At 56.4% G+C, this 13,657-nt stretch overlaps 1 protein-coding gene across 1 annotated transcript; it reads right to left on the minus strand.

Annotated features, from left to right (window-relative positions):
* Positions 1–952: 952 nt before the first annotated feature.
* EZH1 (enhancer of zeste 1 polycomb repressive complex 2 subunit) lies at positions 953–11,569 on the minus strand. The gene is made up of 20 exons (XM_041426482.1): positions 11,500–11,569; positions 10,842–10,962; positions 10,377–10,505; positions 9,986–10,105; positions 9,380–9,500; positions 8,525–8,698; positions 7,561–7,663; positions 7,143–7,306; positions 6,273–6,364; positions 5,537–5,711; positions 4,935–5,131; positions 4,435–4,526; positions 3,856–3,896; positions 3,305–3,430; positions 2,644–2,822; positions 2,031–2,126; positions 1,581–1,662; positions 1,384–1,464; positions 1,183–1,267; positions 953–1,094 (listed from the first exon to the last, which is right to left on the minus strand). The coding sequence occupies exons 1-20, from the start codon at positions 11,508–11,510 to the stop codon at positions 1,034–1,036; spliced, it is 2,250 nt and encodes a 749-aa protein (XP_041282416.1). The 5' UTR covers positions 11,511–11,569; the 3' UTR covers positions 953–1,033.
* Positions 11,570–13,657: the final 2,088 nt, after the last annotated feature.

The following is a 13,657-nucleotide window of genomic DNA, read 5'->3' on the forward strand; positions in this document are numbered from 1 at the left end:
CTGGGTGGATGGAGGTGGCAGGGAGCAAGGCTCAGGCAGGTGCTGGGATAGAAGCACTGCTCCAGACAGACCTAAACACCTCCGTGCTCCAGGGGGCCATCACGGACAACGGGAAGAACAGAGAGCCTGGCCTGCCGTGGCAGGGAACTGGGAAAGTATGGTGAGGGCTGGGCCAGGGAGGGCTTGGCTCCCAGGCAAACCCAGCACCTCTGTGTGTTCCTGGACTAAACAGCTGGGAGTGGGCTGGGGTCCTGGAGCCAGGTCAGGGCTCAGTCAGGCTCCCCATGTCATCCTGGGAAGCCAGCCCTGGACATTGGGAGCACAGCCCAGCACCCAGCACCAGGCCAGGCAGGAGGCTGGTGGCGTATATGGCTCTCAGGGGACAGCCCCAACCTTCAGGTCACCCCAGGCCCCATCCAGCCTGCCCTGTCCCAGGCCTGGAGCAACATCCCAGCAGAGGTGCTGACAAGAGACAGGACACCTGGGATGCCTGCAGTCCCTCCACCCCAAAATACAGGGCCCAGCCACCAGCTGAGGATTAGTTTAAAGTGCTTTTTTCTTTCTTTTTTGCATGGAGTGCAAGGCTAAACCTCACCTTGCCAGAGAATATTTCCCCTTTACTCCCAGGGCCAGGGGATCACAAAGCCCAAGGAAGGTTTCTGAGAAACCTCCCCTGGGTCACAACAGGCAGTGACTGTAACATCATCCTCTACCCAGCTCAGTGGCACCCCTACTCAAAGTATCATGTTGCATAGTGCTGCTCTCCCATCCCCAGGCATCCCTTGGTGCCACTCCAGCCACAGCTGGGCAGTCCCCATTTCCCAGCCAGCTGGGGCAGAGGGGATATCACCCTGGGACAGCCATGGCCCAGGGGCTGCTTACACTCCTGCCCCAAGTCTCTCTGGTGTCTGGATGGAAAGTAGCACTTGTGACACACACAGCAGCAGGAACAGCAGCAGTCATGTCAGCGTGAAGCAAACATGGCATTGCTTACAAGGTGCAGCAGCAAGGTGTGCCAGAACCACCCCGGAGCTCAGATGATGTCCGTCTCCCTCTCTATGCCGACATACTTCAGGGCATCTGCCTGGCTGTACCTACAGGACAGGAAGTCATGGCTGCAGCAATGCTCCCCCCACAAACCTGCACAGAGGGTGGGTGCAAGGTGCCCACTGGCCAAGGTACCTGTAGTCAAAGAAGAGCTCCTCTCCTGCCTGGATGGCTCTCTTGGCGAAGATGCCAATGCGGTGGTCTCCGTTCACCATCACAACTGCAACCAGAGATGCAACATCAGAGATGCAACATCAGAGATGTGCAGCCCCAGCTTGGGCTGGAGCTCTCAGAGCACCATGTCCTGCCTGGCCTGGCTGGGCAGGGGGACCTCACCTTTCGCATAGCAGTTGGGGTTCACCGAGTGGTTGGCAAAGCGGATTTTATTTCCTTTGCGAGTAGCGTCAACAACAAAATCTATTAAAAAAAAAGATAAGGAAAACATGGTGTAAGGCCAGGCCTGTCACCCAGGCAAGAGGTGGGCTGAGCATGCCCACCTGGTCTCTCCACCCCTGGAAACCTCAGGAAGTTACCATTGTTGAGGTTGAAGAGGAAGCTGGACATGTACTTGTCGTAGACCTTTCCTCGCCTGTCAGCCTCATCCTGTGAAATGAGCTGTAGAGGGAGATCACCTTGAGAGACTCAGCAGCTGAGAGCTGAGCCAGGTTCCAGGGCTGCCTCCTGGAAACACCCTCCTGCTCTCCCTCCCACCTCAGGAGCTTGCCAGGGCTCCCAGGGATGGGGCAGGGCCAGAGCAGAGCTCTCAGGCAGCAGCACACACACAACACTCTCCTCCACAGTGGAGGGCGAGAGGTACTAAGATGTGTCCCCAGACAGCACAGGGCTCCATCTCCAGACCTGGTCAGAGCGAGCCCATGGGCACAGCTGAGCCAAGGAAGGCAGCTGACCCTGCAGCCACAGGAAGCTCTCCCATCACACACAGCCCCCATGTGCCTGGCCAGCAGCACAGGCACAGCACTGACCTCCCCGCAGTACTCGGAGATGAACTCGTTCTTCTGCACAGCCTCCTTGATGAAAGTCCCCCAGCCAGCCACGTCTGATGGGGCCAGCAACAAATGCTGGAACCAAAATGAGAGGAAATGGGGAGAGTTGGCAGGTACAGCACCTCAAAGTACACAGGTCATGGGGGCAGCAGGGAGCCAGTGTCCATCCAGCATCCCCTTGTAATGGTGACACACAGCTCCCTACACCATTACATGGAGCTGCACAGGACCTGACACACACAAATTTGCAACTTTCTCTGAATTTCCCTTTTTTTTTAATGCTCAATTCCTTGCTCTGACCAGCAGAATTCAAGACTAAATCTTTCTCTGGAGCCACTTTATACACTCTTGCTTTTACCATTCCTCTTGTAACTCCCATCTCCCGATTTTCCCATTCCACAATTCCCCTGATTTTCACATCTACAATCCCTACTCCAGATAAGTGCTGCAGAGGCCTAGAGCAGAGCAACTTCTTTTCCAGACCCTCACTCTGGCAGCTCCAGGGAAGCTGCTGCCCCTCCACACACAGCAGCAACAGCAGCAGTGTGTCAGCTCTGCCCTGAGGCAGCCCCTGCCACACTGCTGCCAATACCTTTTTGAGGCCTCGCTGGATGCTGCAGTTCTTGCAGGACACCACCTTGCAGTCCCAGTGCTCTGAAGCACCACAGGTGAGGCAGAGGTCTGGGTCACACTCCCGCACAGCCAGGTAGCAGGGGCACTGCTTGGTGTTGCACTGGGTCTTGCAGCGGCAGCCTGGGAAGCGGTTCTGACCTGGAGCAACACACACCGTGGGTTTGCACTGTGAGGTTTGGCAGAGAACAGAGGGGCCATGCATCCTCCCCAGCCAGATCTTGAGCAGGGACAGAATAAAGTCTGGCTGTTTTCTCCACTGCAGAGCTGGGAATGGAAGCTCAGATAGGATAAACAAACATAGCAGAGCAGTGACCCAATGCCCAGCCTAATTGCTGGAGGCACATCCTGCTCACAGGGGACCAGCAGCAGCACCCACAGGGCACAGACACAGGGATGAGCACTAACAGGAATGTCTCTCAGCTGCCAACAGCTGCATGGCAGCACAGAACCATTTATCTTTGGACTTTAACAGGCTGCTAACAGAACTGCTGTGGATGGACAGAGCAGCAAGTGCAGGAATAAAGTAGGCACCTAGCAAGCCCCAGCTCTGCACCCTCCCTGTGCTCTGTGCTAGGAGAGCTGGCTGCTTTCCTGCCCAATAGTCCTTGACCTCTTCTTACAGTCAGGGTTGCACTGGCAGAACTTCTCACAGAAATTCTGAGTCATGATGCAAGGGCAGGAGCTGTCACAGGGATGCTCGGGGTGGTCACAGGGCTGGTAGTTGTACACCTGGGTTGGTGAATTATCTAGAACAAGAAGAGAAATGCCAAGATTGGAAGCTGAATGTTGCAGGAACCTTTTCAAAGCAGCAAGTACAGGGCACTGGAGCCAAGAAGGTGCAGGCTGCCCATCTGCCTGCACTGGGCAGGGAGCCTGGCAGCACCCAGCTCCCACAGACACACACATGGCTGTGCTCACTGACCACTGCCCAGTCCACAGCAGGGCTGCACACTGCCCTCAGCCTCCCCTGGCTGCAGCAAACCCTGCTGCACATGCAGCCTCAGTGGGCACTGGGATGGCCATGATGTCCCTGGCACCCCAAGGAGCCTGGCCAGAGGCAGTCACTCCCTCCACGCTGCTGGACCTGCCAGGCTGGTGAGCAGGACATGGCCATCCTGCTGGAGAACTCAACCCTTGCAAACCTCCCATGATAAGCCACAGCCCACTCTACCTTTCTTCAGCTGGATCTTCCTGCAGTGTGCAGCCCACAGCCTGCAAAAGGAGCAGAGAAGGTTGAGGGGATGTGTAAGCCATCAGGGAGAGCCAGCCAGCGCTGCTCAGCACCAGCAGCCAGCACAGCAGAGATGGGCCTGGCAGACTCATGCATTAATGATCAGCACCACCATAAAGTGGAGAGAGATGAGAGTGATGCAGCTGCAGCAGAAGCTCTTTAAGCCAAACAACAGAGCCAGAATAATACTGGACAAACTGAGATCAACACACAAAGTGGGTTACAAGTCAGGGAGCTGAGGCTGAGGCTGCTGTTAGGGAAGTGGCACCAGGACCAGCAGCCAGTGCTGCCCTCTCCTCGAGCTGAGCCTGGAGCTGCAGGGCCACTGAGCCCCCAGGCAGAGCAGCAGCCCTGGAGCTGGGCCAGGGCCAGCACCCAGCAGCAGAACCAGCAGCCACATGTGACAGCAGGACATGCACACAGATGGGAGCCAGATGGGGATTACCAGGAATGCGTTGGCACAAAAAGCAGCGGATCTGGTTGCATTTTAAGAACAAAACAAGCTTGTCCAACACTTGCCTGTGCTTCCTTTTCTTCTTCTGGGATGGATTCATTAACTCATTTGTTGGCAGTTTTGTTATAAGCGATTCCTTCACTGCAAACTGAAAGACCTACCGAAGAACACAAGTAAAAGAAGAAAAAAGTTCAGTGCACTCAAGTTGTTTTATCAAAAGCATAAGGAGAGTATGAGTAAGCACAGCAAGGCTCTCAGGCCTGGGCCCAGAGACCAGGAGCTCTGCCCCATTTTCCTGCCTATGGCACACTGCCTCCTCCTGCCTGGAAAATGAGTGCTCACACACTCATTTGTGACACTGTGACATGGGAGGGAACCCACAATACCAGCACACAGGGCTCACTCTGCCAACAGCAGCACTGCTGCAGAGCAACACTCCGAGCTCCAAAGGCATTGATGTGGCACCTTCCTCGGGGAGGTTTGTGGCAGAGAAATAAAACCAACAGGCAGTGGCTCTGGCCCTGGACCCTCTCTTGTGGCTGCGTTGCCTGCTCTGGGCACCCACCTGTTTGCAGGTCTTTGTCCCCAGCAGCCTGGCAATTGAGCAGAAGTTGTTGAAGTAGGTCCCATGGAAGACACGGAAGAGTGACTCCTCGGCTCCTGTCCACTCCACGGGCTCCTGCGGCGTCTCCACCGCAAACAGCTGGGAGGAGGCCGGGCTCAGCTTCTGCTTAGTGGGGGTTTGGCAGCGGGAGTTGGCCTCTGGCAGGAAAGGCAGATGGTAAGCCAAACACACCCTGGCCATCATGGCTCTGGGGGGCAGTGGTCACCCTCTCATGCCCTGTAACCCTGCACTGCACTCCCAGCCATACACTCCTGCTTCTGGCCAGGCACAGTGCTCAGGAGCCAAGGGCTCGCTCTGGGCTTTGCAGGTCCCAGCAAAGCTCTTGCTTTGCCTGGCGACATTCCTCCTTCCAGGGAGAGGACAGTGAATCCTACAGCAGCAAGGGCAGGGCTGGTGTCCCTCAGGTTTGCTGGGAACACTGACTGCTAACTCCAAATTCTCCAGCTGTGCAGGAAGCAGAGGGGAGCCTGGGAGAACTCCAGCTGCGAGGAGCCGCCTGCCCTCACAGAGAGGAGTGGGGTGTCTCAGGACTGGCACCATACCCGAGGAGCTAGAGGCCCACTCGTTGCCCGTGTCCCGGTCGCTGTCGCCCTCCCTGGTCTCAGTGACAGCCGGGGTGCTGGAGCAGGACGCGCCCACCACGTGGTGCCGCCGGCGGCGACGGCCGGAGCACTTGGATCGGGGGTTGTGCAGTGCAGCAAACTCCTTGGCTCCTTCCTGCAAGCAGAGCAGAAGACAAGACAGGTGGCAGATGACCAGGGAATGCAGGAAGGCTTTTCCACAGGCCCAGGGACAAGCCCTGTCCTGCGACCACCAAGAGCAGGTAGAAGAGGCTGACCATGTGTGGTCCCTTCAGCAGGTGCCAAACCAGCTGCTTGTGTTGCATGTTCCCACTTTGTTCCCTTTGGCATTGCTGCCCAGTCAGCAGAGGCTCCCTGGCCTGAACCCCCAGCCCACTCCTCTGGATCCTCCTGACTTCGCGCTCTGCTCCTTTTTAGCACAGGCTTAATTTCTCTAACACTGCACTGAGTCCAGAGAAATCATCTGTCATACAATTTCCCATTTGCCAGCTCTGGAATTAGTCTTTATTGGAGAGCTGCTATAATATGCATCTGGTAAGATCTGCACTTGCATTCATGCTCCTCTGAATCCAACAAGGACCAGAATTAGTTCTGAAAAGATCATCCAAGTTGTGAAAAAGATCCACAGAGCTCTGTAGAGCAGAGCTGGCCAGGGCACTTCTCTCATGGTTTCTAAAGCAGTGACACAGAAACATACCAGCCAGAGGAAACAGTCTGCGCCGCAAGGATCTGGCTCAATCTTGGTCTCTCTATTCTTTCGTTTGTACACATTAGGAGTAGCATGAAAAGCTGAAAAAGTAACAGTTATCTTTACTATTAGCATTCTCCAAGAGTCTCCCCCCACTCTGCAAGGGACAGGAAGCAGGAGCCTGTGTGCCTGAGGGTTCCCCTGGCAGTGGAGCCTGAGGCGACCAGACCCACAGGGTAACCCTGCTCCAACCCACAACGGGGACAAGGCAGCTTGGGAAGGAGATGCCAAAGGAGAAGGATCAGCTTTCACACTGAAACAAAAAGACCACATCATATTAATATTATATATTTTAATAAATAATTCACTGGAAAAAGTCCTGTGACTTCCCAAAGAAGCCCTTAAGACCTGGAGAACAGCAGGTCCAGCAGCTAATCAGTATCCAAAAGGCTTTGGCAGGACCAACGGCAGGAACATGACTAAGACGAAGCTGTAAGTTCCAGGGAGGCAACAAAACACAGGGGCATGTCCAGACTTTGGCAGTGAAACATTCATGCCTTTCACTGACGAGCTTCTGCAAAGCAAGAGCAAAGTCTGGTGGTGGCAGGACTACTGCACAAACTGTCAGGAGCTCGGAGGCGGCGTGCTGAGCGCGGAGAGGGGACGGCCACGGCCACGCACGTCGGTCTGCCATCCGTGGGAGCAAGGAGCGGAGCCGTCTGTACAAAAGGCTTCTGGGCACCTGTCAGCTCCTAAGGCCCCACTGCAAACTCATGAGGCACCACCCTCCAGAGACTCCAGCACGGACTAAGCAAGGCGTGCAGAGGAAAACTGAGGAGAAAGGGCTCTAGGGAAACGTCCGGCTGAGGTGGCACTTACGATGCAGAAAGCAGTCGTACTTGAAGCAGCGGCGGCAGAAGAGGGTGTGGAAGGAGTGCAGGGACTGCTCCCGCTGCACCGACTTGGCGCACGGCCCGTCGATGTTGGGAGTGCACTGCGGCGGCAGCACGTTGGGGTCTGACACCTCCGTCAGCTCCCGGTACCTGTTGACAAACACAAACACCCGGGGATGTGCTTTTCCCATTTGTGAAGCTTTACAGCACCATCTGGGCCCACTGGGCTCTGGTGCAGGTACCTCAAGGCCAAACTGCAGTTTGTAACGCTCAATACACACTCTGCTCACAGCCTGCAGGCACTGAGCTTTGTGGCCCAGCCAGCCCACAGTGCTGGTCTCTGAAATAAAGGTTTCAACTCTTGCTAAGAAAGGGAACAGACAACCAGTGCAGGGATTTTCTACCTTTCTTTCATATCCTCTGGGAAGCCATACTCAGGAAACATGGAAGAAATAGCAGTGAATATCATGTCATTGGGGAACCTCTTCTTTGAGCACTTCTTGTTACCTACAAAAAAGAGGAGACATAATTCTTCAACCAAGCTGATGTGGATGGGTCTTCCCTTCTTGCACAGAGTAATTCCAGAGATGCTCAGGATTGTATTTTAAGACAGAAATGTAATCCCATGCACAACAGATAACTCTGTGTCCTGCAACCAGGCTGAGGTATTCCCAGAAGCAGTGCTAGGCCACTTTCAGTGCAGCACAATGTACTGCTGGAAGTACCAATTTAAGCCCTATTACTGTTTGTTTCTGCCAGGACAGAACTTGCAGACAATGCTTTTCTACATCCACAGAAGTGTTGGTGTTTGTGCTGCCCACATCACCACAGATTAAGGACAAAGATAAAATTACCCATCAGCATTCAGAAGGTCATCAAGGACACAAGAAAATCCCACAAACCAGAGCTTCCTCTAGGCAACAGGAGCTCCAGGTGGCACAGGAGAGGGAAGAGGAACACTAATACATGGAAAGCAGGTCTGGAAGGGATTTGAAAACATCCATCTCCCTGCCTCCCACAGAAACAGATTCACCCCCACCTCTCTGACAGGTGTTTGCCAGACTGGCACTTGAAAACATCCCATAGTCTCTCAGATAACAGCCAGCTCTGCTAATCTCACCAGGAAGTGGGTTTACAGATGACTCATCTAAATAACTCCTCACCACACTTCTGGATCGTGATTTCTTCCCCTGTGCACAGCGGACAGTGAAAACAAACCATTTCCCTTCTGCCACAGAACTTGTCAAGCTGGAACTACTCTTGGCACATTATAACACAGTGATGGCAGGAGAGGGGTGCCCAGTGCTCAGGCAGGGCAGGACAGAAATGTGACCAACACAATCTTCACTTCTCTGGGGGCAAACCCACCTTCCACTGCAATTCGCTTTCTTTTCCTTGTCACTGGCAGCTCCTCTTTTCCATCCTCCTGTTTCACCTCAGAATCATTGTGTCCTTCCTCTTCCTCGTCCGAGTACTGATTCAGAGCATTCACTAGCTCCAGGAACACAGCATCACTGATGAGGACTGACCCTGAGATCATTTCTGAAACACACAGAAGTGGCAGTGCCACCATCTTTCTCATTTCTCGTCATAGCAAACCACAAGCTTATGTGCTCTGCTACCCACCAAAGCCCTCTTGGGTTTTTTTGGGGTAGGTGGGATTTAAGCACTAAAGTCAGTAGTAGTGTATCATTTTCAGCAATGTGGGGACAGGCCACACCAGTTTTCCCTGTCTTCCTCCCCGCTGGGCAATTTTATGTGGGGCAGGGAGCGCTTTTCATTGATTAAACTCTTGGCTGAGGCAACAAGCAGAACAGGGTTGCTGAGCTACTCCCCCTCTAGCACATTTTCAGCATCCCAGAGGATGCCTGTGAATCTCTGTACACAGGAGGACTGGCTCCAGAGCACTCCAGGCATTACAATGGAGTGAGGTACCCAAAGGCAGGAATGTGCCCTTGCAGAGAAGGCAGGCACCATCCTGTTTCCCTGCTCTGAGAGCTCCCACAGAAAAGCTGGTTGCTGCTGCCACCTTTTGACTTCTGAACTACTTGGGTTTGTTATTTGCAAGAGACTGAATCACAGAACCATAGGAAGGTTTGAGTTGGAAGGGATCTTAAAGCTCATCTTGTTCCACCCCTGCCATGGATAGGCCACTAGACCCGGTTGCTCCAAGCCCCATCCAAGCTGGCCTGGAGTGGACAGAGCTGGTTGCTCCCAGGTTACCTTCCTCTCCATGAACTTTGCCATCATAGTTATTAATAAGTTCTTCAATGAAAGTTTCATCTTCTTCCTTCACCTCGTCGCCCATGTAAGGGATATTGCACAGAACTGTTTCATCCTCCACCTGAAGAGAGATCAGACACAATTCAGAAAAGCAGTGTTTGCTGCCCCAATGGGGCTGTGCCCAAGGCTGCTCTGGTCCCTCAGGCCTGCCAACAACACGGTGCACAGCCAAGGTTCACATGTCTCATCACTGACACATCAGTGCTATCCCACTGTAACCCAGTCACAAACAAAAGGACCTGCCTAAAAATAAAATTCTTCATATAAAGGGAAATAAACAAACAAAACCCCCCCAAAAGATCTGTATTTACTCCTTGAATTCTGTGAAACAATGGTGACTCTGTCAAGAATCCACATGTAAAGGAGACTACCTGGTGAGGTAGTGTGGACACAAGGCTGGCTGCGATCCTACAAAACAAGCAACTAAAGCAACACTTCATCACCTGTCAAGCAGATGTTGCCTGAAACAAGTGGGATGAAGAACCACTTCCCAGCTGTGTAACAATCAGATGCTGACCTCACTGAGACCCCGTGCTTCCCACGTACCATGAAATTCTGCTGAAGAGGGGACCAGGAGTACATAATGGGCACCAGTGCCACTGTGTTCAGGGTCCTCATGTACAGTGTCTGGCTTGAAAATCCTGGGAAAATGCTCTCAACAGTGCACTGGAATACAAGCACAGAGAAGGTCAGTGAGGAACCACTCTGGGAGGCTGCCACAGCCTGAGGAAAACTGAATTCAGGACAAACACAGAAGCCTCACATCCACTCAGTGGACTCCATCACAGAAAAAAGCCTTGGGGGTACTTTTTGTCCATTTCTGCATTCCAGAAGTGTGAGGCATGGACAACACAGACTAAACCTCATCCATATCCCCACAGCCCCCTGCAGAGTCCTGGCTCCAGGCCCCACTTGCTGCCCCTTTTCCTCTGCACACCTGTTTCAGGAACGGGTGCCCACTGACTGGCTTCATCAGCTGCACTGGCTGCACCCGAAGCTTCTTCCAGTCTTCATTAAGGATTTGAGTCTTTTCATGAACCTTTGCAAAGTTGGCCACAAAGAGAGCCTGAAAGGAGAGAAAGGAGCTCTCAAAACTTAAGAAAACCCACTGAGAACTCCCACAGCACTGAAAGGTTCAGCAAGGAGATGCTGTAAAAACCAACTGGAAATAACTGCTGCAGTTACACCAGTGCTTGTTGAATGGCCTCGTGTGTGTGACAGCTGCTGTCCACACAGCTCAAGACAGAGCAGAGAAGTGGCATCTCTTCCCATTGATCCAGCTTGCAAATCAAGCACAGCTTATCAATTCACCTTGCTGACACCCTCTGGCACCGCTCAGACACTCTGAGCTGAAATGAAGCCTTTTTGGGGCATCTCAGCCCAGTCCTTGCTGTGGCTGTACCTTTGCTCCCATGTTTGCCTGGAACCTCTTGAGCTGCCGCAGACGCATGTACTCGGACTTGACTTTCCTTTTCCAGTACATGATACACTTGGACGTCGGAGGAGTGGTAATTTCCATTTTTCTGTAACAGTACAGAAAGAATAAACATTAAATAATGGCGAGCTCAGCCCTGAAACAAGTGATATTAGAAAAACGTCCCTGTGGATGGGAAAAACACTCTATGCATCACAGACTTGAACCAAGCAAAATACCGCCGTCGCTCTGCAGGGCTCCTGACTGCGGAACAGCCCCCGCCGAAGCGCAGGACAGGCCCGGGACAGCAGCGAGGGGCGGCGCTGACCAGAGCCGCCCGTGCTGTCCCCCGAGCCCCCGGGGCAGCACGTGAGCCCGGGGCTTGCTGGGGTCCCCGCCCTCCCCCGGGACACACCGCCGGAGAGCCGCGGCTCCACTCCAGCCGCCCTCCCTGCCGCTCCGGCCGGGCCCGAGCGCGTCCCAGCTCCGCCAACAAGAACCGGAGCGAGCCGAGGCCGGCGGCGCCGCCGGGCCGGGGGAGCGGGCCCGAGCCCCGCAACTGCCTGTCCCCAGGGCCCGGCTGGTACCACGGGAACCCGCTACCCCCCGGGAAGCACCGGGACCCCCCGGCCCCTCCCGCACTCACTGCTCGGCCATCGCGACAGGGGGAGGCCGCGCGCCCCCACCACACTGCGCGCGCGCCGGCCCGCCCCGGCCCGCTCCTCACAACCCCCGGCCCCGCCCCTCACATACTCACGCCCCGCCCCTCACATCCCCAGGCTCCGCCCCGTCCCTCACACCCCAGGCCCGCCCCGCGTCGCCGCCGCCGGTGCCGGTGCGGCCGGGGCTCATGGGCTGCTCCGGCAGAGCGGACCCGTTCCAGCCTGGAGGACACCCCTGTCGGCTGCGGGGAGCGGGTTAAATTCGGCGGCTCGGTGCCGTGCCCGCCCATTCCCGGTGTGCCTGGGCTCTCCCGGCCCCGGCCCCTATTGGGGGTTCCGCGGGAAGCGCTTGGTGGGACAGCGCCGTTCCCGCCCGGTTCCACCGCCCTCCGGGCCCCGGGCCAGCCCTGCCCGGCATGGCCACGCTCCCCGACGAGCCGTCCCGGTGGTCCCGGGTCCCTCTGGCCCCACCGCCGGGCCTCCCAGTGGCGGCGCCGGGCAGGAAGCGGCTGCTGGCGGCTGCTTTCCTGCCCCGGGGGCCCGGCGCTGGGAGCGGACGGAGCTGGCTCTGCCCCGGCGGGGGCCCCGTCAGCGGCGCGGAGTGCCGGCTGCCCCGGGGCACCCTATCCCCGCGGCTCCGGCAGGGTGACTGCGGGGGTCGAGCAGGGCCGGCCCGCAGCCCCGAGTCCGGTGGGACGGGGGCCCGGCGTCCCCCGACCCTGCCGGGCATTGGCTCGGGAGCGGCGGACAGTGCTGGGACGGGCCGAGGTCCGGGATAGATGCCCGGGGGAGCCCCAGCCCGGCTGCTGGGATCCCGCTGTCGGGAGGATGAGGATGCTCCCCGGGCTAGGGCTGCTCTGCTGCCCGCTCCTGTCTCTGCTCCCGCGGGTGCTGCACGGAGACAGCCCCAGGCTGGGCACGGGGTCTGGCACACAGTGAGTCCCCACAGAGCCCTGGCCTATTTCTCTCCTCTGGCCCAGTGCAGCTGTACAGCTCGCCTGGCCCTTCCTGGCCTTCTTTTGGAGGATCTCTGGGCAGGGTTTGCCACACACTTGTCTGCCTCCAGGGCTGGTGTTGGCTGGTTTCTCTTCCAGGTTGCAAGGGCCAAGGCAGAGCCGGGAGCCCTCTGCTTCCTTAGCCCCTTCACCTCTGCTGTGCTCAGCTCAGCCTGGGAGCAGGAGGAGGGGTCTCTGATGTACTGAGATCAGCAGCTGGGCGCTGGGGCTGCTCCTGGCTGTGCAGCCCTGGCATCCTGTGTCTCCTTGCTGCAAGCCATGGGAACGCTGAGCATGGGGATCTCAAGGATGAAGGTGCCATATCCCATGTGGCTCCAGCTTCTGCAGCAGTCCTATGGCAGGGGACTCTACTACTGGCAGGGCAATGTCCAGCACCCCTTGGACCTCACATGGTCCCACAGGTCCCACCACCACCCATGACACAGTCTGTCCTTCTGGGTGACTACTGGATGAGGATGGTGAGTAGAGCTGCCCTCTTGCCATCCTGGCTGTCCTCCCCATTCACCTGGGTGAGACCTGTGCAATCCGCTGGGCTTGCAGGAGCCTCACAGGCTCACTCCTGGCTTGGCTGATCCCATGGGGCCCCCACAGCCACAGGCACCCCTAATGTGGGACCCCTAGGGCTGTGTGTTGAACCGCACAACAGAGTGCCTGCCTCATCCTGGGCAGAGTCCAGGGGTGACCCCAAACAGCCCTCCTGAAACCAAAGTTGGGAGGGAGTGCTGGCAGTGGGGCGACATCCCAGGGTCTGTCTGGTGCACTGCTGGACCTCCGGAGGTGCTGGTGGTGCCAGCCCACTGCCAGGACACCTCCCAGGGCTGGATCTCCCTCTACTACTGGGCCCCCTTCCATGCCACCCTCATGGTCATCCCCAAGTTAGGTTGCTGCTACTGGGATGAGATCAGCAGATGGGTCAGCATCACCCCAGCAGTGCCACTGCACACTTGGAGCAGTGCCATCACAGGGGTGTGTCCCCAGCCCTGCAGGCTGGCCTCATGCTGTCCCCTCCGCAGCACCTACAGCAAGCTCTCCAGTGGCACCCAGCTGCTGGTCAGCTGCTCTCCTGCCCTGGCCTGGGGCATTGACACCTTCTTTCTGCAGGTCCACCCTGAATACTTCACCAGCT

The sequence above is a fragment of the Onychostruthus taczanowskii genome, unplaced genomic scaffold, assembly GCF_017590055.1.
Source record: "Onychostruthus taczanowskii isolate IOZ18803 unplaced genomic scaffold, ASM1759005v1 scaffold91, whole genome shotgun sequence".
Classification (NCBI taxonomy): domain Eukaryota; kingdom Metazoa; phylum Chordata; class Aves; order Passeriformes; family Passeridae; genus Onychostruthus; species Onychostruthus taczanowskii.

Coding starts and splice junctions, on each gene's coding strand:
- EZH1 (XM_041426482.1), bottom strand. Junction 5,712..6,272: donor CAGACTGTTTCCTCTGGCTG/GTATGTTTCTGT, acceptor CTCTGCTTGCAG/GAAGGAGCCAAGGAGTTTGC. Junction 3,897..4,434: donor AAGAAGAAAAGGAAGCACAG/GCAAGTGTTGGA, acceptor CTCCTTTTGCAG/GCTGTGGGCTGCACACTGCA.